This window comes from Molothrus aeneus, chromosome 7 (genome assembly GCF_037042795.1).
Source record: "Molothrus aeneus isolate 106 chromosome 7, BPBGC_Maene_1.0, whole genome shotgun sequence".
Taxonomy (NCBI): domain Eukaryota; kingdom Metazoa; phylum Chordata; class Aves; order Passeriformes; family Icteridae; genus Molothrus; species Molothrus aeneus.
In genome coordinates, this window is record NC_089652.1 from 8,299,545 (window position 1) to 8,324,867 (window position 25,323).

General features: G+C 40.4%; 1 protein-coding gene across 1 annotated transcript; it reads right to left on the reverse strand.

Annotated features, from left to right (window-relative positions):
- Positions 1-5,153: 5,153 nt before the first annotated feature.
- Positions 5,154-21,545, reverse strand: SLC40A1 (solute carrier family 40 member 1). Its single transcript, XM_066553737.1, has 8 exons — positions 21,317-21,545; positions 21,040-21,107; positions 16,760-16,919; positions 15,849-15,964; positions 15,399-15,525; positions 12,213-12,455; positions 9,708-10,367; positions 5,154-8,462 (listed from the first exon to the last, which is right to left on the reverse strand). Exons 1-8 carry the CDS (start codon positions 21,354-21,356, stop codon positions 8,143-8,145), a joined length of 1,734 nt encoding a protein of 577 aa, XP_066409834.1. The 5' UTR covers positions 21,357-21,545; the 3' UTR covers positions 5,154-8,142.
- Positions 21,546-25,323: the final 3,778 nt, after the last annotated feature.

The window sequence follows — 25,323 nt, forward strand, 5'->3', positions numbered from 1 at the left end:
TTTTCTTTTTTTACATTCCTTTGATGTGCATATACTACCAGTGCTATTTTGTGCATTTCTCTCCAAGAGCTGTTTGTATTCCAAGTGCCTCACTGTGTGCAGGGGCACACAGAAATTATGCTCAAGGTATCTGTGGAGTGCAAATTGTGAAATTTGCAGGGGGTTTGTGCAAAGCAGCTGTGTCTGTGCTTTGACAGCCACTAAGGAAGCCCCACAACCTGGATGGGCTGCTTGGTGTCTCTTTGCTCCCCAGCTGTGTCACAGTTTGCTCCCATCAGGCATGGCTAAACAATGCCAAGGTCAGTACAGGATGACAGGGAATAGTATGTTGCAGTCAAGCAAATAAAGCCAAAACTGTCCCAAAGAATGGATTCTTTATCTTGATTGGTTATCTTTAGAAGATAAATGAACTGCAGCACACTTCATACTGTAAACAGTAACTTTGACTGGTCTTACTCCAATAGCAGCTGAACAAATATTTCTAACATGGACTTCTTCTCCTCCCTCTTTCCCAGCTGGACAGACCACATATTTGTACAACTCCCTGTCAGTGATTTGTACAACTCCCTTACATGTGATGTGGTCGGCCAGTGGAAGGAAGCTCACAGAAATTAAGGAATTCACACATGGAATTTACTTTTTCAGCAGCCTGAGAACCAAGTTGGGCCTTTTTAGAAGCAGGCCCAGAAAATACACAGTCCCAATTCTCGAAGAGCTGCAGCTCTTACCTAAATCAGCAGGGTATCAACAGCTAAAGGAGCCCAAAGAAGGAGGCTGGACAGGAGATGTACACATTAAATACAGGCAGGCTCTGCACAGGAATATTATGTGAGCACTCTGAAAAACAGTGAAGATTTGCTGTATTAGCGCTTGTGGTAATTGGGAAGTTTTGACAGTACTAAAAAAATACCCTTAAATTCTTAAACAGGCCTCCCAAACATTTTACTAATCCTGCAGAACTACTTTTATTTGCAAATCCAGAAATTGCTTATGAGCTGAAGGTGAACAGTAAGACTAGTCCACTGCCTCAGCAGCAGTACTAGAGGAAACACTGAACTGAAAGAACTGTAGAAATATATCACATGCAATTGGAGGAAAAACAGAGCAGGGAAAAAATCATACCAGCTCTTGAAGATTCAGGATTGGAAACTCCACAACTGTTACAAGTATGCTGTAACCTGACTTGGCTAATGCTTGTCTTCTCAAGCAAGATTACACATTATTTCCATCCCCTTTTACACAGGCAGGTATGGTTAGCACTTCACCTCAGTCTCTAAATGTCCTGAATTCTTTCACTCATTTCACAGAATTACAGAATGGGTACAGCTGGAAGGGACCCCTGAAAGTCACTTAGTCCAACCTCCTTGCTCAAACCAGGTTCCCTAGAGTGCTTTGCTCAGCACTTCCCAGAGCTCTGACTGCAGCTGTTACACTGTTCTAGCTTCTCTTTGATTATTATTGCTGTTCAAGACACATACAAGGGAAAAATTGGATACAAGTCTCCATTTTTTTCAGTTTCAAAGAGAACAGCACCCTGTATGATTCAACTAATGAAGCACACATGCTACAGATCCCATTTCCATTTATTTTTTCACATTTACCTATGTTTTCTCTTTGTTATGCTATAACCTCACAATTACTTTCTACAATAGTGGATACCCATTCCCTACCCAGTATTTGGGGAGTCAGTTGGTTGTGCCTAAATATAGGGCCTTGCATTGAATTTCATCTTTTTTTTTTTTTCTGGACTACTTCATCAGTTTGTTACAATGTGCTGTTGGCAATAGACATAATGACATTTCACACAGGACATATTTTTACCCACTTTTTCCCAAGGACACAGAACTTGCTCAATCACACTGCTCTCTGCCACCTCCTTCACTTCCTGACAAACAGCTTTTGAACCACTCGGTTAATTCCATCCAAATATGATGAAAGAGAAAGGTCTCCAAGTTTGATTCAGCAGGTGGGCAGAGAAGCCTGGGACTGTTTGGGCTCCCCAAGGTCTTTGGCAGAGCACAGAGCCAGGCAGGGGCTGTTTGTCCTGTCAGCTGGTCCATCCCTCCCTCAGAGCTCTCATGGGCCCTGTGCACACGTGGCACTGCCCAGGATGGGAGCATGGGCTCTGCTCTGCTCTGGGGCACTGCCCAGGATGGGAGCAAGGGCTCTGCTCTGCTCTGCTCTGTGGCACTGCCCAGGATGGGAGCAAGGGCTCTGCTCTGTGGCACTGCCCAGGATGGGAGCAAGGGCTCTGCTCTGCTCTGTGGCACTGCCCAGGATGGGAGCAAGGGCTCTGCTCTGGGGCACTGCCCAGGATGGGAGCAAGGGCTCTGCTCTGCTCTGTGGCACTGCCCAGGATGGGAGCATGGGTTCTGCTCTGGGGCACTGCCCAGGATGGGAGCACAGGCTCTGCTCTGCTCTGCTCTGTGGCACTGCCCAGGATGGGAGCATGGGTTCTGCTCTGGGGCACTGCCCAGGATGGGAGCACAGGCTCTGCTCTGCTCTGGGGCACTGCCCAGGATGGGAGCATGGGTTCTGCTCTGGGGCACTGCCCAGGATGGGAGCACAGGCTCTGTGGCACTGCCCAGGATCAGGATGGGAGCACAGGCTCTGCTCTGGGGCACTGCCCAGGATGGGAGCATGGGCTCTGCTCTGGGGCACTGCCCAGGATGGGAGCATGGGCTCTGCTCTGGGGCACTGCCCAGGATCAGGATGGGAGCACAGGCTCTGCTCTGTGGCACTGCCCAGGATCAGGATGGGAGCACAGGCTCTGCTCTGGGGCACTGCCCAGGACCAGGATGGGAGCACAGGCTCTGCTCTGGGGCACTGCCCAGGATCAGGATGGGAGCACAGGCTCTGCCCTGCCCATAGACCAGGGGAGGGGCAGCTCTGCGGGCCCACCTCGTGGCAGGGACAGGATGACACAAGGCAGGGGCAGGAGCCACAGCTCCTGCAGCTGGCACGGGCCAAGGACACACACAGGGAAACCCACACTGCGCTGGTGGTGCTGCTCAAGGCAGGACTCGCCCTCAGACTCGAGTCTGGCGGCACTGGGATGAGCATATCCTGTTATGCTGTCTCCCTCCCTGCTGACATCAACAATGACTTACCATGAAAAAGTTGGGATATTTTCTGAGCCACTCTTTGCTGTTGTGGGTGGGGTTTTTTGATCTTAATGAGTTATGCTTAGATATCTACTGTACCTTCTCTTTCCCTTATCAGCCAAAGGAAGCGACTTCAGATTTTGTAAATGAAGTAACTTCCCTTACACTTTATACAAAGGATTAAGAACTCTTAACACTGCATGTATGAAAACAGATTGCTCCATCACCCTATACCAAGAGTAAAAAGCACACAGTTGCATGCTTCCCTTGTGACCACAAGGGAAATAAAGTTTAACTAGAAAGAAATATTGACCCACACAAGGACAACCTGAAGTATTTGAAAAAGCATTATTGAGCAGCATGCACTTTGTCCATACTGCCTGCAAGCCCTTAGGCAAATATCCTTGTTCAGTTTTTTCTGCCCTTCAGAGGGGCAAAATTGTGTCTTCAAAAGCAGAAGCTAAAGGCATAGTCTTATTCCAGGAATAAAATACTTTTTATTACACCATGCAGTTAAAGCACTCACAAGCAGGAAAGAGAATGAGTAACTACAGAAGGCAAGTGAAAAAAGGACTACTACTCTAATACTTACTACTAACGTCTCTAGTACTGAGTACTTGAGAAAGACATGAATGCAGAGTACAGCACTATATGTTCCTGGAGAATCTGAAGTAGGCCAGCCTTGAGGCAGATAGAAAGGCATTACTACCTCCAGAGTGCTAGATTCAGAAAAGCTACACCACTAGTTGCACTCTTCCCTAGCAGAAACAGTCTTTACTTTTATTCCTAAGACATCCACCATATACTTTAAAGAAGCAAATACAGAAGGGACTGTAGTATTTTAAAATTACTTGATATGAACCTACTTTCTCCTTTGGAATTTCTGAGTTAGATTTCTCACCAAAGAAACAAAACAGTTTAAAGCGAAGGGTCTGAACTCACTCTTTTTCCTTTAGGAAGATTCAACTTTCATACCCCATTACCCATGCTCACTTTTTGAAAATGCTTTTGAAAACAAAAGCAGTTAAATATTTCAGAGGAGAAGAATACAGTACAGAATATACAATATACCTTGCCCTCCACAGGCAGGGCTGATATCTCAACTACCTGGTAGGCAAAGTAGTGCAACAAGCAAACAAACAGTGGTAGGTATCTCCTATCATTTTACCTTTAGTTGCTGAGCAGTGAATTCCTCAGGGGCTTCAAAACCTCAAAGCTGTGCAAAATGTTTACAGCTGAGTTTAAAAAAACAGTGAAACCATCAAACAGTACATTGTGAAGGGACTTCTTCTGTTTAAAGAAGTATATTCTTTACCTGTTAAGTACACAATATCATTCACAATCTTTTTCTCTGTACTTTTATATTTACAGGAGTGGATATGTATACCTACATTTTCAAATCAGTATTCTAACACTTGTTCTTAATTTTAAGTGGCAGTGAAGAAGGCAAACAACCATAAAGCTCTGTTTCTAGGAAACTCTCAGTTCAAAGAGGAATCAGTACAGAGAGCTCCTAGTGAACCAATGCAACATCCAAGGCTGATGCTTTGTGCAAACATATCCTAAATGCACAAAGCCAGAATCAGTCCTATAGGAAACATTCTGGGTTTAGCATTGAAAAGTACTTGACTACTAAACCTTGACCACTCCTATCCCCAGAGCTCTCACCTACAGGTTGCTGCAACAGAAGGCCATAATCCCAAATTCAGTATGGTAAAGATACATGGCAAAGTAAAATAATTTGCTTTCTGTTGCTCAGCAGGCCAAGACACAAACCTGTTCTCTTGCCAGTGCAAGATCCAGGCTGAGGCTGCAAGAGCTTCATCTATTGTGTCTTAGCTTAGCATGGTGGATGGTAAATAAAAATCAATTCATCAAAGAGTAACAAGGTCATTGAAAGTTTTAACATTTGTCATTTGCATCCTCCTCAATGCTCTTTGTTTGTGCTTCATGGCAGTTCCAGCCCATCATACAAAATAGCTTTCTACACAGGATCCATGATAAGTGTAGCATACCCAGATACCCACAAACTGAAAAATACAGGACAAATAAGTTTTTATGCAAATTTATTAATTAGCTTTAACAACAGTAATACATAAATCAATACTATGTCCAGCATAAGGTTGTATAATAAAATATTCTGGTAAGATTGATTTCTAGTGCGTACATTTTAAGGGCAGTTTTCATCCAATTTGGACTTCTTTTTTTAAAAAAATAAATAAATACAAGGCCAAAAATGCTTACTTAATGAAATCCTGCTAAGTAAGACTTCAGGCTCCGTACTGCTTCAAAGCACTACTGAGTACAGGTGTCAGCACACATCTTGGATTCACACACAAATGGGCTGTGCTCAAGCAGCATACAATTTTTTTGACATCCAAAGCAGACCAATACACACAACTTTTCCAATTTAAACTTCCTTGTTTGTCTTCAAACTAGCATTCACTTTTCTATTTTAGGATTGTCTTGCCTTCCAGCTGTGATGTGCACATATGAATCCTAACCACATCATGTTTACCCAGGACAAGGCTCCAGTCCTCTCCTAATAGTACTGCACTATCTAGTGGAACTATTTATGAAACAAATTGCTACTCAAATTAAACAAGACTAAATTGTTCTTGGAGAAAGGAAAAAAAAAAAAAAAGCCTTTGGAAACAGGCAGGAACATGGCATGCTCCCAGCTCTATTTGTCACATTTTTGGAGCTCTCTAGACTTCAGAAATACATCCTCTCTAGGATGGCTGGTGCTTAGTGCTACAGCATTACATTTTAGGCACCCTGGGTTCTGTGCACTGTAGACAGCACAAAAAAAGCTGCATTTTCAGCTTTGTTTCCCTGATGGCCAATGAGTCCAAGATATACAGTGGCATTCAGATGTTTTTCAAAGTGCAGTATAGAGGCATTCACTGACATTTGGACTACCTTTATTTATATTTAACACTATTACAATCTGGTCCCAATTTAAATTAGATACACATGAGAAAATATATTTGGCAAATCAGAGCTATTTTATTTACTAGTGTACTTATCATATACCACATAAAGCTATCCTTTGGACATATTTATTCTACAAATCTAGATAAGCTTGTTTTATTTGTCTTCTGACAAATTCTGCTGATGGCAAAATTCCCTTTTCCCTAAGTTAGACTCAGGATTGAGTCACAAATTTAAAACCTATTCTAAATTACATATTTTACTTTATTATATCAAAACAAAACCCTAATGCTTGGTCGAAGTATAAACACTTATAAACCTAGTGAAAACATCCCTGAGAAGCTTTCAGCAACATAGAGTAATTATTAGGTTTGGTCCATTAGAGGAGAAAAATCATTACATCCAGTTATTGAAAACTATGGGCTACAAGTGCATTGGTTGTACATTGGATTCCCATTCATTCCATTTCACACCTCTCACAAAACAGTATATCTGAGACAAAAGCCACTAGAGGTTCTTTACATGCTTTGATGGATAATGTCATTGTTACAAAATCTGTGATGACTGGCCTAGATTCAGCCCTGGTGTAACGCCTTTAATTTCAATGGAGTTCACACACTTACATTCCAGGGCTGAGTCTGGCAGCATATATGACCATGAAGGACAGTACCTAAAATTAAAAAAACCCTTAAAAGTTACAGAGGATACTTTTCACAAGTTGCTGACATTATGTTTTCACATACTACTTCTTCTGCAAACAAACATTTTACCAATATTTAAATTTAGAAGTCAGACTGCCAAGCCATAGGAAAACTCAGAACACCACCAGGTTCAACTCTACTGAGAAAGCAAAGTGCGTAATTTCCACAAAAGTGCACGTAGGGTTAATGACTATGGAAGTACTGTGTTAGTACACATGCAGGGTAAAAAAAACCAAAAGAAAACTAACAAAAAAGGCAAGAACTTCTTGAACAGAGGGGAGGTATCATTAACATAGCTCTAAAGTTGCTTTAGAGGGCCTCTCAATCCGTCATCTCATTGGTTTAGCAGTATTTTAGAATAAAGTCAAAATTCACATACACATCAGATAAATGCAAATAATCCAACTTTTGCATGAAATATTAACTATTTTCAAATGCAATTGTTTTCAGAAACCCTAATAAAGCCTGATATATTGGAAAATTAACTAAAGCTGCTTGTACTCTGAGGCAAAAACTAAGTCAGCACTAGAATTTATCTTTCTGTACCAGTACTCCTGACCTTAGCACTTTCTGCTACATCAAACCCGAGCAAACCTGCCATTTGTAATTTAAAAGCCATGCTTTGTAATATTACATCAATAGCTTCTGCTAAATGAGGCTGCTTTACTCTAAGAAGTGCAACAAAAGTGTAATACAATATCTTGTACCTAACAGTATTCTAATTTGTAAGGAAACATGCAAAAAACCTGCAAAGGTGTTTCCATAAAGTTAAACCAAAACATAAAATACTATAAAGGTTTTGGGAAAAAAAAGATAAAATTGTTTATTAGAAGAATCAAGAAGGATCATAGAATACTGTGAGTGAGAAGGGACCCACAAGGACCATCAAAGTCCAATGTTTAGAGAGGATGTTTACACCAGTTTAAGAATAAAGGTGAGCAGAACTGTTCATGGTAAAGGAATATTGGAGAAAAACTCCAAACAATCAAATACTGTATAAAAAGTTATTGTGAAGTAACTAAAAAGCAAAGACCTCATTTTACTCAATGAACACAAGAATTATTCAGAATTCATGGTAAATTGAGTATGTATAACCACTTAACCACAGTATCACTGTAGGGGTCAGCCATGGAACTTGAACAGTATTTTTGTGATCGAACACCAGACTTGTGGGGAACCTTTGATACTGCAGCTGTCAAGATCCAGCCAGGCTGTCCTCTGCCAAACATGAAACCTTTACAGGGTCACTGTAAAACTAATTTTTTCTCTTGGGAAAGCTTCCCCAAAGAGCTAAGTTATGCATTCAACTCTAGAGAAACACCTCAAACAGGGTCATAAAAGGAAGTATATGTGCTTAACCATGGTATTTGTGAAACCAAGTTAGTAAAGAGAAGTGGATCCTTTCAGACAGTAGATGTGTTACCAGGTGGTGAACTGTCAGGGGCTGCTTTGGGATCAGGAGTGTGACAAACAAAAAGTTGTTTTCCCAAGCTTTTTTGAGCAAATCTGAAGTACATTATGTGGCCCATTGCAACAAAAGACACAGAAATAAGCACCAATAAGCCGAAAGCTTCAGGGTTTGGGGCCAAGATGACCATGATGAAGTGCAGCAAGTCAAGAAGATAATTCATGGAGTTTTGGACACCGTTTATGATGCCTCTTTCAGATTCTATGACGTTTTCTTGGAGTAACTGTGTGACAGTCAAATCAAAGGACCAAAGGCCTAGGGAGAGAGAAAACAATTATCCATACTGCTGGGCTTCCCATGGCAAACTCATCACGGGCACAATTCATCCTTCCAAGCACTCACTTCTGCCAAAAATGCACAGCTTAAGATATCCTCTTGTTGACCAGAACTGATTTCACATTCACAGTCTAGAGCAATTAACTTTCCTTTTACAAAAAATGTCATGAAATAACACATAAATAAACTTGATACATGAAGTTGCCTGTCACATGCTGTTTCATCATGACTAAGGAGTCAATGTTTTACTCATCCTTTTCTTGTTTAAATAGCTGGCTTACAGCTATTTACAGTGTATTCATGCTAGGTGCAATCATTAAAGTTCTGCATTAAAAAAAAAAAAACCACAAACATCTTTTAAACTATGCAGAATACACATTTCAAATGGGTGATATCAGCTTCCATATTGGTTTAGTCTGTTCATGACTCAGCTTTAGAAGCCTATCTTGCAAAAAACTTAATGCATGTGAATCAAGTATTTTATTCCTCCAGAATTCAGCAAAAACTGCAGAAATTGAGGATAATGATTCTACAGATGACCATTACTGTTCATTACATTTATATGTTAGACTGCCTATTCTGTTGACAGAAACTAATATTATGCTAACCAGCAATACCCCAAAAACTTAAGCTGTCATCCAAATCAAAGCTTCCCTTCTAAATGCCAAGGCAATTTAAATAAATGGAATAATTTAGTAAACTCTGAAATGCAAAGGTTTTCATAGCAGATGTGTTGGGTGCTGTTTCCTAGTAACAAGTGGTTTCATTTGGTTGCGAACAAAAATAATTTAGAGATAAGCTTTCCAAAAAATATGTTACAATAATCTCCAAATGTGGTAACTTTTCTCCTATTAGTGACATAAAATATACATGGAGTTAGTACTGCAGTCTTCACCCTAGTGATATTCTTGCAGCATCATTTCATTTTTATGTGATGTATAATCAACTAGCCCCAGAAACAAGGTGTAACATTCCAATTGTTGGAATTCTCCTATTAGTGACATAAAATATACACGGAGTTAGTACTGCAGTCTTCACCCTAGTGATATTCTTGCAGCATCATTTCATTTTTATGTGATGTATAATCAACTAGCCCCAGAAACAAGGTGTAACATTCCAATTGTTGCCTCTAATTCTAAAGTTCTACTTAGTTGACAGGCACTGCAACTAACTTTTAGAATTAAAAGTAGATGTTAAACCAAATTGTAGAAACATAATACTTACCAACTCTAGCAGCAATGACTCCTGCAAACAGGAGACTAACAGAGATTAAAGGCACAGGCTCAGGACTCATCTCTGGGTCACTGTTAGCAGGAGCAATAGACCCGTTTACCAAGTTGGGCATTCCAGTTGCAAAAATCCTTTCAGGTTCTGGAGATGCTATAGTAGGCAATGGCTCATTTTCAAACAGCCTGGCACTGATGTCAGCAAATGGAGAAACAGTCAGATCCATAGGACTTCCAGGCATAAATACAGAGACGACACATAAGATCAGACAAGCAAACTGAGCGACTCCAGAAATAAGGCCCGTGCGAATGAGGCCGCATTTGCGCCGAAGCCAAGTGAAAGCTACTGTTCCCATGATTCCAGTGACTGCTGAGGCACCCATGAGGAGGCTTAGCACAGAGCCACTCAGCCCCTGAGTGTATGCATAGCCTGTAGTGATACAATCGAATCCCAGAACAGTCATATAGAGAAATGCAAGGCCCATGCCTGCAAGGAACACCGGCTGGTTGTAGTACGCAACCCATCCGTCCCGGAAGGTTATGAAAGGTTCGGCAATCCGGGCAGCGCAGCCGACTTCCTTCTCCTGCTGGGGCTCAAAGCCAGCTACATCTTTCTCAATAATTAGCTGCACTCCTTCAGCAGGTTTCATGTCACTCTCTGTGAACAGAAATGGAGCTGTCAGATACACTCCTGCCTGCAAAATGCACAGTGTAAAGCAACAGATGATTGTTTGCCAGAAGTTCACTACTGCAGAAGTGCATCCGTCAAGCTCCACTGCCAAGCTTTCTCTTAATTACCTAAACTAAAATCATTTAAAGCCTTCTAAAATCCTATCTGGGGAGTAAGATCAAGTACAGTTTATCCCTATCAGTTTAATTAATTAAACAGTGATAGGAAAAAGCACTGCCTGCTTCTAGACGAGAATGCCCCAGCTCCACAGAGAAATTATTTGTTTAATGAATGCCAGTGTCAGTTGGCATTTTAACACAGCTTTGTATGCTTAAAAGCACTGAATGAAAAAAAAGGCATACTTAAACATCTGTCAGTATCTCATGTCAAGGCTGAAGCCTATCCAGAGTCAAGAGCTTTCAAAGCTTGACTTAAAAAGAAAGAAACAACAAACCAAAAACCTATGCATTTCTACAATTCCATTCTCACTGTACTGAAGGAAAAAGGCACTTCCACTGATCATAAACAAAAATCCAAAAACTCACAGCACTATTTACACTACTAAGGAGGACAAATTCCACAAATGTCTGGATACCTGAGCAGTGCTTTTACACTATAAAGTTCAAAACTAACTCCACATACAGCAAGTGAGACGCATGAAGTACTTCAACTTTTAAAAACAAGTCTTCTAATGAAATCAGAATATTGCAACAGCAAAGATTAGTAAGTGTTTCCTACATATTGACATTTGCTAAATGCTTCATTCTCCAGAAGTATTAAAAAGCCAAAGCTTTGGAGCCTTCTACACTCTCTTGTTCTCTAATACTCAACTGCCACCAGTGTGGTCCAAAGCTTACTGGACCAGCTATTACCACCATGGATCTGATGGCTGGGAAGATAGATCTCTTCAGTAGTTTTAGTAGCAGCTTTTTAACTCACCATATATTGAAACAAGATTGTTAGTTAGCATTTAAACAAAACTCAGGAATTCTTCATATTTCAAAAAAACCCTAAAAAACCAATAACAAAAGACAAACAAAAACCCACCACCTATGTTACAGCTCGGGGCCATAACATGAGCTTTCAATAGTGTTATATACTGCTACCTTAAAAATGGGGAAACACTTAAGTTTAGTATTTCAGGATCTGACATTTCTACTACTTCACAATAAAAAGTCAGCTTCTGAATTTAAATTTCTGATATTGAGTCTATCTAAAGTAACTTTAGTATCAATTTCAGTGTTACTTATAGTAATAGCCATAGTCATCTACACTGCAAATCCCACTTATACTGCTTGGCCAAGGAAGCAGAGCTGAAGGCCAAAAGTTTATTTTTTTTCCTCCACCACTTCCTGCAGCATGTAAAAATCATTAAGTCATGCCAGAATAGAAGTATGACCATCTATTCTAGAACCTCCTGAAAGCCTGTCAGTGCTATGTGTAAGCAGAGATGAATTAGCAAGGAATAGTCTTACAGAGGCTGTAAACACTATGGAGCCAAGGGCCTGGTCCAGCTTATTGATGGGTAGGAGTATTCCTAATGGTCAGCCTGAAGTTACAAGGCACACTTGCTCTAAGGGGTTAACAAAGAAAAGACAATTCATTCTGTGGCTGCATTTTATGAAATTATTTTATGAAAAAGCTGCACAAAGTAGTGTTGCTTTGATTAGAGTCTCTAGTATCTATACCCCAAACCTGAAATCTCCAAGCTAGGAGTAGAAAGCTATTTAGCCTCAAAGCAGTGCCTGTGGAAGACAAAAGTCAACACTTGGCTTGACTGATGCAATGAATATACAGTGAATTTGAGTAGTTACATTTCAGTGTTTTCAATACCTTTCTTTACATTCAGCTGTTTCAGTTCCGATGCTTCAACTTTTGCAGATTTGTGAGCCAGAGTAGGGGTTTTCTGGTAAACCTTCCAGAGCAGCAGATATTCCACACACATGGACATCAGGTTCCAGCCAGAAATGAATCCACAGCCAATCATGGGGGAGCCAAATGTCATTATCTGACCAACAGCCATTGGGGCCAAGATATTGGTCAGCTGATCAATTCTTCTTATTGTGGCATTCATATCTGTCAGAAATTATTTGATGATGAAATGACTGGTGAACACTTACAGTGAAATATTCATTGACATAATTGTGAATTGCACATGTATAAAGGTAAAGCTACAAGCCTTGCTCCAACTGTAACTGGCTCCAGAGGTAACCAGAGGCACCTTCAGACCGTTTCAATATTTAAGTTCACTGCAATCAACCAAGGTGCTTGTAAGCCAAAACACAACTCCTGTCAGTTTTGCCTGCATGAGGTCTTCCAGGTTTAGCATGCTGGGCTCACAGTGGCACGTTCATCATGAGATGACATCACTTTTACACAGCACTGACACTGTGGACTCTGAGCTCTAGCCCTATAACACTCAAACCTAGCATGCACAGCTCCAGGAATCTCAGAAGGTGGAATTGTTTCTTGGGAAGATAGATTACTATCTCCCAACACTGGAACACTGTATTCTTAGCCTCCTTCATTCACTTCTAATAACTGGTGGCCAAAGAACCACTGTGATAGCAGCAGAACTTTGAAATGGCTTTTACATTTCCTTGTTAAGTCACATTGGTTGATGGCAGTTGTAGGCATCCTTAGATCTTACTGAGCAAAGTCCTCACTCCTTTCTGGTCCTTTGATGTTTACAGTCAAAATAAGCAACCCATTCTCAGCACAAATGCATCTTTCATTTGCCTCACCCTCAATCTTATCTACCTTACTGTCATTAAGCTGTCTGGGTTCCAGTAAGTTTCCAATTAATAGTGCCATTCTTCCACTCCTACAAATTGCTAGACAGTGGTTTCACACATGAAGCCCCTTTTAGAGTCCTACTGTAAAACTAGAGCTTGTGAAGGCCAAGTGAAATTCTACATCAGTATGAAGCTGCTTTATTGAATCTGTAGAGAATTAGTCCTTATCATTCAAAGAAACATTTGGGTTACTCTATTTCAAAGTAAATTCAATGTTAACCTAGTTAACCCTCAGTCAAATAGTCAAGTGAGATACTTGCATAATATTTGGCTCTAAAAATTCCAACCAACTAACCTTTGTTTTTTGAATTGAGTTATAATTCTACTCAGAAAAGGTACAAAGAGTGAGCAGAAAAACTAATCAAGGGCAACAAAGGAGAAGTTAAGGTAATTTTTTATTTCCCTACTCCACTAACTTGCATTACTAAGATTTCTCTTTGAGGAAAGGTAACAATGCAGAGATGGACAACAGTATTTGCTGTAAAGTCAGGGTCAGCACTTTTAATTATTTTTTTTCTTTTACATTAGGGAGTTTCAATAGTTTCCAGATTACATCATGGTTAAACAGAAAACAAGCCTGTTCAGTCTGGAAGGGATGTCTCAGATAAATCTGTTGAACTAAGGTGCTTAATCCAGTGATTGTTTTCATTCTCAATCAAGTCATAAGAGAATTCACAGTAATCTCTTGCCTGATTTCTCAGTACAAAATGTAAGTGGTCATACAATTGTGCCTGAGCTCATGAAGCAGTAAAGAGGCAGGACTGACTCCCAGGCAGCAGTTCTCTGCAGGTGTGGTCTGTGATTTATCTCATGTGTTATGTGGGACAGGGATGGGGGAGATGATTTGCTGAGTAAGATCTGACACAGCAAGAAAAGTTTTAATAGTTCTCATTAACTTAAGACTTTTACAGATAGCTGCTATTTTTCTACCTGTGATTCACATGTGTAAAGAAAGTTCACCTGTATTACTGCTCTACAAAAGGCATGACCTAGAAAGGCACTGCAAGGCCAAAATAAAAGATTAAGGAAGATAATTTGTAGACTGGGAAATAAAAGTATGACACTTTTAATGCACCTAAGAATTAACCTTTCCTGGGATGAAATTCTTTCATTGGAGATAAAAATCTGGAATACAGGATTGAAATTTCCAAAAGGACTCTGAACTCTATGGGCAATTCAGGCAGCTTTATACAAAATTAGAGTCGAGAAGCTGAAATGCTGTCTAAGCCTGAAGGTATCTAAACTATAGAGGTGAGCTATAGAGGTCTGGGTAATGTTAAACTGCTCTGTGCCTTGTTTGCAGCTCAGTATCAGTTCCTCTATCTGAGAAGGCTTAAGTCCCCTTATGGGGTTGATTCAGAGTCTATAGAGCCTGGCCAAATTCATCACAAAAAATGCTGCTTCATTACAATCAGAGGAGCAGCACAGCCAAAGATTGCTGTAACACCCTTTGATGCAATTTGTATTGTGCAGCCTTGGTGAGTCCCAGTCTCTCACATCCAAGAAGTCTCAAAACTACCAAGCTACAATAGGATATAAATGGGAATTAATTCTCTCTCCTAGTAGTATCAATGTCACTGTGCAAGTGCAGGGCACAGGGAGAGAAGCAAACAATCTTTTGCCTAGAAAGTACTTCATCTGTAGTCTATGCTCAAAAGTACCCGATATCAAAGGAAAGCAGAGCTTCCAATTCTAGCTGAAGGGAAGTTCACAGCTCTGAGTTAGACATCTAATGCTAGAGAAATGCAAGGTTTCAAATGTGCCTGCATGCACAGTATTACCTACTGGCAATTCCCTAATATACCTACTTAACTGTTCTGGACTTCATTTTCATGCATCTTTGTTTGATCCCTATGAGAGGAGCCCAGTTACGCAAGAGTGCTCGGTTTCATTCCAGGGACCTAAAAATAAAGTATTGCAACACTTGGCTTGTTCAGCAAGACTAGTTTTCCTAACAGAGCTGCAGCAGGACTAAGAGGAGGGCAAAACAAGTTTGGGGATACCTAACTGAATTGCAATCACAACAGTAATTTGTGATCTTGGTAGCTGTAGTCCAGAGCGAGGAAGAGCAAAATAAAGGCTGCCTGTTTACTTGATTTTTTTTCTCATAATATCTGAAATTCAAAGATGCACTGATCTCTGTAAACCTCTAGTCTTAAAACAAAAATAAAATCAAGCTTGGAAAGTAAGACATGCAAGGTATTATAAAGGCAATATATTTCACCTGCCAGTTTGCTTCTGTCTTCCCCTGCAACCACAACAATCCAGTCCCTCTGAATTGTGATCGCTGTGGCAGTGCTGGCCAAATTGGCAATATTTGCTATTGTGATAACCAGGATATAGCACAATGTCTAGAGAGATGAGGGGAAAGAGTTATGTGAGAAAACTGATGGACATCTCCACTTTCTACACAAGCAGAAAAGACTTTTATATTTCATTTCATACATTTCAGCATTATTCTTCACACAAAACAAGATCAAATCTACAATTCCTAGCAGAAAACAATCATCATATCTGTTTACCTAACAAGTACAGTTTCATTTGCCAGTTTTGGCTCCCAGAAATGTCTGTACAGATTAAAGAATTAAAGATTAAGATAAAAATTCATCCATCTCCCATGCTTCCCAAAGTTTCTTCATAAACTAATTTCTTATTAACAAGTTGAAGCACTCACAAGAAGCCATCCATGGTATAATGTCAAGAGCTGTGTCTTAAACAAGAAGATAATCATCAGGATAACACCACACAGGATGACAGATGAATTCTGCACAACCAAGGATGTCTGGGCCACTGTTTTAAACCAAACAGAGAGCAACAGTTACAAACATAAGAATGAGCTAACTATAGCCTTAAGGTGGACATAATTAAGGAACACACACAGATTTATTAAATAGCTTTGTTTTCCTAGTCTCCCTCAAAAGATAAGTGGCAAAAGTATACTTTATAGTAGATTCTGAATCTTCCATTGTCTTAGGGAAAGAAACTAATGTCTAATGTAACTTTGTAGCTCCTGATTTACACTCAATGTAGGTCTTCTCTCAAAGTCCCTGTTTCAAGTAGTAAAAACCTAACTCAAGCCTCTGAAATTCATCTTCAACCTACCATGGAAAAAATACTATTTTGAAAACTTTTGGAAAGTAAAAATTCATTTGAAGAACTTGATCCTATTTTATTTGTAAAACAGACTACAGTGTATATGCAAAATGCATAATGCAAACACAGTGTGTTTACACTTAAGTGAGAGATGTTTGTGTCCAGATAAAAGACAACAAAAATACAGGTGTATGTTAGTGTTTTAACGTAAATAGAATTTGGTCTGTAGCCCTTAAAGTTACATATATTTTACCTTTTGTGTTTCCATACATCTCTACACATCACATGGATTTGGCCTGAGTAACAAACACATGACTTAAAACTGTTTTCCTCTTGTCTTTGAGAGTATCTCTGTGTAACCATCACCACTCTGAAACCATCTGCCCTTCTTAGATGAGCAAGCCTCATTCTCATCTTTGACTTGAATTAACTGCCAGCTTCACCTTTTAAACATGAATTTGGAAGGTAAATAACCTGCTCAAGGCATCTAACCTTTGAGCCTGGAGTTCTTGTCCACCCAGTCTCCAATTAGGGCTCCCAGGAGAAGAACTGATCCCGCCACAACCAGGCCATAGACCGCAGTCAGGAGCAAGCTGTTGCCGTAAAGTTCAACCAGGAACACAGACACGGCAAAATGCCACATCCGATCTCCCTTGAAGAGTAAGAGAACATACACAACATTACTGGTTGCTCTTTACAGGTGCACAGGTTCACTGGTTTACTAAAGCTCTGCCAAAAGTCTGGACTAAAATAGAGGTTTGTTACATGTACAGAGGTGCTGTGGGGTTTTTGTGGTTGTTGGTTTCTTAGGAGTTTGTTGATTAATACATCCTGTCACCATTGATTTTATCCCAGTGTCATTAAGATCATCTATCCTAATCAAGTGGATCATTACAGCTTGTAATACCACAAATCCAAAAATCCCAGATATTTTCTATTAGTATATTACTGGACAAAGTCTGTCACCAGACACATCCAACAAGCCTCAAAAAGCTTACACAAATTCTCTGGCACAGATCAAATATTAACAACAGATTTACCATCACTATTTAAATAACTTTTCAAGGCAGCAGTTTGCTCTTAGATGATCAAAGCTTAACTGCTGCTTTATAACACAAGAGTGAGTCAAGTGGAAACAAGTCATCATACAACTCAGGATAGATATAGGTAAATGTTAACTGAAGTTTCTAAAATCAATGGACTTGAGCTGTTTTTAGTGTTCAGCACTGGCATATTACTCAAGGAGGTAGAATAGCATAGCTCATTTAACCTGTTGTAAACTCACTGCTAGTTCAGCCTATTGCTAATTTAACCCAGTGCTTAAAAAAAAACACATTCATGTCCTGATAACCACTTGCTACACGTACAAAAAGGACACCCAAATTGTTACACACATCCAAGTGAAGTCATTTTCATTCTATTCAAAACATTCTCAGGTTTGCTAATAAATACATGGAGGTATTTTTGTCACATCTCACTTCACTTTTCAACATATTGCAGAAATACATGACAGAAAAATCCTTTCTGTCATCAGTAAAAAAACAGATGAATAGAAATCATTCATACCACTCTAAGGCACACAGGTTGTTTAATAAGGGTCTCTAACATGAGTCTCCTACAAACCAAACATGAAACTGTTTTCTTCTGTTGCCTTATCTAAAATAAATAGTTGATATGTGATACAGCAAAGAGTGCAAATTTCTAAAGACTTAAAATATTCGGAAGGGCTGGGGGAAGTGTAGCATAAAACAACTTTTAAAAATCAAAGCCAGCCAGATCTAACCATGTAACACAGCAATCAAAAGCTACATAAAAAGCATACTATTTGGAGGGTCAGAATAATTGCAAAGTGTGATTAGCCCGCAGTATAGTACAGACACAAAAAGCACTTGCCTCTTAATGTTATTTGAGTTCACTGGAGTTTTCTGCAAACATTGTAACATGTAAACTTTGATACTTGTTTCCTTAAACACAAGCTGAAAAAAATTATACTCCAATCATGGGAAGAAAAATTCCATCTTTCCAAATAAACCCCAGGGTATTTTGTACGCTTTTTTAAACTAAATTGACAAATGTTACTATAAGCATGATCATCTTGTGTCTCCTCATATATTATAAACAATTTTTCACTCAAGAGACACCTAAAGACTTCTGTAAATATGTTCCACTTACATTCCATGGCTAGTTAGCAGAAATACATAGAAAATATCCTAGCAATGAATCCACAGGCATATCATTTCCCAATTCCAGCTTTCACTTAAATTTAACATGACCTCCTGAGATGGTACTTTATAGAATTTCACTTAAAACACATGCAGGTGAATTAACCCGGATAACTGTTTATTGAGCTAGGAAAATGATCAAAAAAACCTTTCATATTAATTTTGGGTTTTTTCTTTATGCATAGATGTTCCAGACAAAATGAAAAAGGCGCTTTCAAAAAAAAATCTAAGCACGTGCAAGTCAGTGCCAGTCACTACTGTCAGAGTAAAAAAACCTGAATTTCACTTCAAACTCACAGAAAGGTTCTTTTGATTCCTGCTTTGCTGCACACTTATCTGAGAGCCTGTGAACACTGTTCAACTTTATCCAACACATTTACCCAGAGTATTTTGATCAGGTCAACCCACAGAGAAGATTTTTGGGGAAACCACAGCTGTTACAACCAGAAAGTATGATTTTCTTTCAAGAATTAAAAACCATAAAAAATAGGCAAAGATAAATAAGAACAATATTAGTGAATTGCAGAGCTTTGTAACAGGTATGTTATTTCAAGCTAAGAGCTATTGAAATTTGAACAGCAAATATTCTTTAGAGAAACAGACAGATCCTTCATTACATACACTTAGTCCCACCTTCAAATGTGCCTTTTTGAGAACTTTTAAATAGCTACAGCTGTTCAGCATCACTATCCTTTTAAAGACAGCTCCTCCCCTTCTGTAATTATAATTACCCTTATACTGAATGTATACAATCCACATCAGAACTCAAGCCAACAAGTTGAGGAATAGCCAGGCCACACCTACTGCCAGCCTCCTGAGGGGCACAGATAAGGCTGGAAGTCGGAATCAGCTGATCTCCAGGAAAACATTAGGCCTGACACCAAGAAGGTGAACCCAGTTCCATGCTGTTCCTTTATTGCTGAGGGATAGACACCAACAGCATAAGGTCAGCCTATTAAGATCCCTGAGGCCAGGCACACATTCAAACACTTGACTGAGCAAGGGCCCAACAGAGTCTGGACTTTGTTCAAGTCTGAACACTTCTGGAGATGTGACATGTTTAATCATTTACAACTTCTCTTGGGATTTGGGAATGGCATAGTAACACAAAAACCTAATCAGCTCTCTCAACAAACAAAACCCCGTTTCTCTTGAGTTTTGCATTGTGGACAGAGCCATTCTAAAACAAAGATGATCTATTACTTGGTGTTCTGAAGAGTCAGGTATTTGTTTACTGTTTCTGGTAGCAAAAACTTTCACACTACAGGAACACCAAAGCTTAGGAGATACAAAAGGTGAAGTCCTGCACCCAGTTCTGTCAAAACAAGCTATTGCAGAGTAACTTCTGTTGTTTGAGCAGATTTGGTTGGGGGTGTTTTGAGTCAAGATTTTCAGCACAAAACCCACCAGGACCTGACCAGGTTATATTAATATTGCTAAACAGACATCTTGTAGTCTATCACTTGTTACTGTGCACAAGATTGTTTTCTAACTCTGCTTTGCCACCTTTACTCAGGGACTCAGAGCAAGCCCACCACAGAGCTGGGAAGCACTGGCCAGAGAGGAGTAAGCAGGGTTGGCCAAATTGCCAGTGAGGCACTTCGTGGGCATGACTGAAAAAAACTGTGGCAGGAAATAAGTCTTGACTTCTGAAGGAGCTGTTTGGCTCACTGCTTTTTAATATTAACAACTGCCAAAATATTGCATTTGTTTAAACAAACATTTGATACCACTCAGACTGTTTTCATTAAGAGAAACATCAGTACGACCTTTCAGGTTAGCGAAAGCAAGAAGCTCCAGAGTCAGGCATGCGCTGTTGTAACTGGAGATCAGCCATTTGTTCAACACATACATCAAACCAATCCAAATGTTCCAAGACCGGACCAAAACACAGAACAAAGAAAATGAGGGGAAACCTTCCATTTATTTTTGAACCAAGCCATTGTATGGAGACTTATGATTGTGTTAAAATACACACATATTCTTAATTGTATTCTGTGGAACAGAAGCAGACTGTCTATTATTAGTGCATATCTTAAGGTAGCTTTTTTTTTTAAGTATTCTTCAAGTGAGTAAAAGCTGGTAGAGTAAGTTATATTAGCACAAAAGGAAATAATTTCAAGAGGCAAGCGATTTAACAGAAGACATCTCCTGATGCTGTCAACCAGTTAGCTCATGAGTGGCAGTATTGAGTCCATTGTAAACACTGAGCAATTCCCATTAGTAAACATGAGTCCTTTCCATATAACGCTGCAATGGGCTGTCTCTCATTCTGCCCCTCTATAAGGAGTCTCACAGGTTTTACAGTTTTTTAAAAACATTAAAAGGTACAGAACCAGTCCTTCCAAAAATTGACCACTGCACTACAACTACACCTCCTGTAATATATTTTGCAAAGATTATGAAGACTTTTAACAGCAAAGTGTTGTAACAAGACCTCTACGGTGGTGTGTTAATTTGTGAAGATGTTTGGAAAGCACCAATAAAGCTCAGGTAAATCATAGCCAGATTAATAAAATCCTACTTCTACCAGGGCAGTATTTTACTTACCCAAGTGGACAGTGCATGTCCAAGATAAAGAAGAAACTTTGCAGACGTAAAATAGGCAATCACAGATCCTAAATGAGAAATAAGAAACAGATGCTAAAGCAAATGCGGGCACATCCACCGCATTTCGGTACAGCAGGCACAGCTCGCTGCCGTGGACACCGTTCTGCGAGCGGAGGCGCCACCGGGACACGGCGCGATTTGGTGCCCCCCACCCGCGGGCAGCCCCGCCCGGTCACCCGCGCCCGGAACCGCTCGGGGCCGGTCCGTCCGCACTGACCGCCGCGCCGCCGGCCCTCCGGCTCCGCTGCCCGCGCCATGCCGGCCCGCTCCGCCGCTGCCGAGAGAAGGGGGGGACACGCGGCTTCGCTCCGTGTTGCCTTCCCCGACTTAGCTAGCACTGTAGCTGAAGTCGGAAAGCCTTGGCCTTATGCGCCGCGGGCGGCGGGGACGCTCCGCCGCGGAGGGGCCGAGCGCCGCTCGACGCCCGGCTGAGAGCTCTGGGCTGCCCAAAGCCGACGCTTTGGGCTGGGAGGCGGCGGCGCAGCGCCTTTTGTAGCGGCCGCGGCACCGCCCCCGCCCGGCCCGCCCCGCCCCGGGGGCGGCCCCAGCCCCGGCACCGCCGGAGCCCGGCGGAGCGGGAGGGGCGCCCCGAGCGGCTCCGGGGGGCAGCGCCCGGTGCTGAGCCCTGGCTCCGGGCACCGCGGCTGGCACCCCGGCAACCGTGAGCACCTTAGTGCTGCCTCTGCCGCGGCTCTCTGCTGTTCCCTTTTTGTTTTCTGGCATCTTAAAAAACGTGACGTCCTTGAATATGCAGATTCAAGAAGCTGGGGTTGTAAGAGAAGCGCCAATTACCTCAAGCCTGTGGTTGAAACGCTGCCAAGGACAGTGCTGTCAATTCTGAGGTTCCAAGTAAAAAGAAAAAAAACGTAAACAGGGTACCAAAATTTAAGCTAATTCAAATGACATTTCTATTCTAATGAAGGTGGTGTAGAATTGACCCAGTTGCTGCTGGCTCAGGCTCTCTGCTTCAGATGAAGCATCCCAGTTCCTACCATAAATACTTTTTTTGCACACTATGTGACCTACTTTTGGTATTGACCACCTCAAAAAACTGCATGTTTATAGAACTTAAGAAACAGTCAAAATGTGCAATAAGCTAGATCTTTTTCAGGATACTGTGAAAATATTTAAGAATTATCTATCCCCTTGTGCGGTTGAAATAATAATGATTGTTCTTGCCTGCCAGAGCTGAGATTATATTTTCATTGTGTAATACTGTGAAGTTCCCTCCTCTGTGTGTAAAATTGCTTTTGGTTTGGGTTGTGTGTTTTTTTGTTTGATTTTTTTTTTGGTTGGTTGGTTTTTTCCCCCCAAGTATATAGGCCACCCCAGAAGCAAATGCCTGACATAACAGACCAATAACCTGTACTGGTGTTGCCACTCCTGTGATCTTGTTCAAAGTATTCTTACATTAATTAGATGACTTTCTATGCATGAATCATGGATTATACTTTGCATAATGGGAACTATACCTTGGGAAAAAATAATTCAGAAATAAAATTCAATATAAATATAGGAAGCCTACAATTGCTATTTTAATGGGATTGGTTATCCTAGGTGAGTTAAGTGTTTCTTCTTATGGTATATTCCTTTAAATTTTGCAGGAAATCTTTTCTCAGATTGTCATCAAAAGCAGAGTAAATTTTTTTATGGTTTTTCTTATACAGCTTTACTGCTTAAACTGTACTCTTTTTACTAACAGCTAAAAAATAATTACTTTTCCTAAACCTTAACAATTTTAATATTATTATCCCATGTTAAATAAAAACCCTACAGCATATCAAAATGGCTATTTAGTGGTTTTAAGTCTCTTAACTGTCAATTCTTGCACTTCTACTGACAAGGGCAGTGTATTCCACAGGCAGACACAGAGATGAATTCGGGTCTAAGCCCTGGCTGTTACTTGTATCTCAGCAGGAAGGCAGCAGAATCTGGAGGAGCTCTGTGTCACAGATGCCTGCCCTGCTCCATTGCAGGCTATGCCATTGGACTCACATCTTTTCCAGTCCTGTCCCTGGTGGCACTCGTGGCCACTGTTATGGTTTGGTTACTGGATTGATGGGGTCTGATCTGGTCTGTGAGGTACATAATGCATACACACGCATATGTGATACAGCAGCAGCAGTAACACTTAACAGCACAGTACTGCTGGTTAGACCTTTTCTGTTACTAGAGAATGATGTGCTCTCTAGTTTCTAGTTCTCTAGAATTAGAGTTTAAATAATCATTTCTGATTGAGTGTTCACTGAACACTCAATTGGATTGTATAGGTGAAATCATCATCTTGGCAATTTTTCCTACTGGTAATGAATTGGGTTTGGGTGATATTTAAGCTATGTCAAGAGGCAAAGAAAACATGGACAACATCCTTTGGTTACTGTATGTCTCTGGGAATTCTCACATGGAAGAATGTGTCCAGCAGGACACAGAGTGAGCACAGAGTGAGTCTGGGATGCTGCTCTAGGGGATGGCAGCTGAGGCTGTATCATGTGTGCAATGGGGTATCCTGTGTGCAGGGGGTGCTGCACAGGACTGCACGGTGCAGATAAACCCTGCAGTTTGTCCACTGCAGCTCACACCTGTCCCAGCCATGCCAGACTCACTGCTCACAATGACACAGGGCACTTGCAGGTGCCAGCAGGCACCAGCCAGAATTTCTTACATCCACGGGCATGTGTGTTATACCCTTCTCTAACAATTTCCCTGCCAAATGTGCAGAGGACTTAGACATATAGCTAAAAGGCCATAGCTGATTTGTGAGGTGTTTCCAAAAGCAGGGGAGTTGGGAGGTAGGGGAAATTCATAGTTCTTCTCCTAAATTTGCCACCACTTTGCTGATGATCTTCCCAACATGCTTATTAAAGTAAGTCTGTGCTCAGTTTTTTCCCCTTACAGTACTGATGTCCAACATAATACAGTAGCTTGAACACTGATTTTTACATCTAAGATGCTGCTAAAAAAAGCCTCAAATATTTTTATAAATACTCCACTAAATCCAAATTTTATCAGATTGCTTTGTGAAGCCCCTGTAAATATATTTTTAAAGATGCACATCTTTTTTTCAGGTTGACTGGCTCACCAGAGTCTTTTCACAACATTTACAAATTTCTGATGTATTTAGGATGTTTAATAGCTGGAAGTTGTATGAGAGGAGTTGCCAGTTTTACTTGGTACATCCCTGACTCAGGAGTCTTGCAACAACAATTTACACAATGGCACAGCACAGCAGCCATGGATTTGAGACCAGGCCTGACTAATGGTCACTGTCAGAATGAACATGGACATTTGAATTAACAAGACATATATTGATGTTATAGTCTTCCTAGCTAAAGTTTTTTCAGTGGATAAATTCCATAAGCTTTCTTAAAAATATATTACTAATACAATAGTTATTATTTGAATGAAGAAATATAAACAGAAACTAGTTTTTAGATTTTTAAAGTTTCTGATGTAAATATAAAAAATTTCATTCAAAAGGCATTCATTCTTCAAAGTACTTCTAATAAGACAGGTGTCTAAAAAAAACTCTTATATTTAATTTTTCTGGCAACAAGGGCAACAATTAAACTATAAGATGTAAACAACTGAAATTTTTTTCATTATTGGTAAGTGCATAACTATGATGTCAGTAATAGTCAAAGATACACTTTTAGGAAAGACACAGCTTCAAAAATAAGAAAGGATGTATTTTGGCTTTAAACAACTGCCCACATCAGTGGCAGCTTCTTTAAGCACTGTGCTTGTAATAGAGCTGCTGAATGTAGAACAATAGCAATTTTACCAAATAATACTCACAATTGTCATCATGGTTAAACCAAAGAGGCATGAATCATAGTGAGAGACCTCATGCACACTCAGATCTTACACTCTGAGGTTTCATGAAGTTTAATTATCATGCTGTTGCCATTCTTCATTAAGACACACCTCTTGGTGTGCAAAGTGGTTTTTTATTCATTTAGCTCACATGCAGTCAAGCAAAACTGGAAAGAATATATATAATCTGTGTCTTTTGAAGGGTGAACCTCAGAAGCCTTTACTGCACTTCTCCCTGCTATGACTTAGGCATGGGAAGCTGTGGCTCTGCTGCTCATAACCCCACATGTTCAACTCCCAGAACTGCCATCTGTATCAGCTGACACTCCAAGTTTGCAATGCTCTTGCACAGGAAAAAAGGCAGAAGTGGGATAGAAAAGTCTCCCAGGTTTTACTCCAGACCTGTTCATG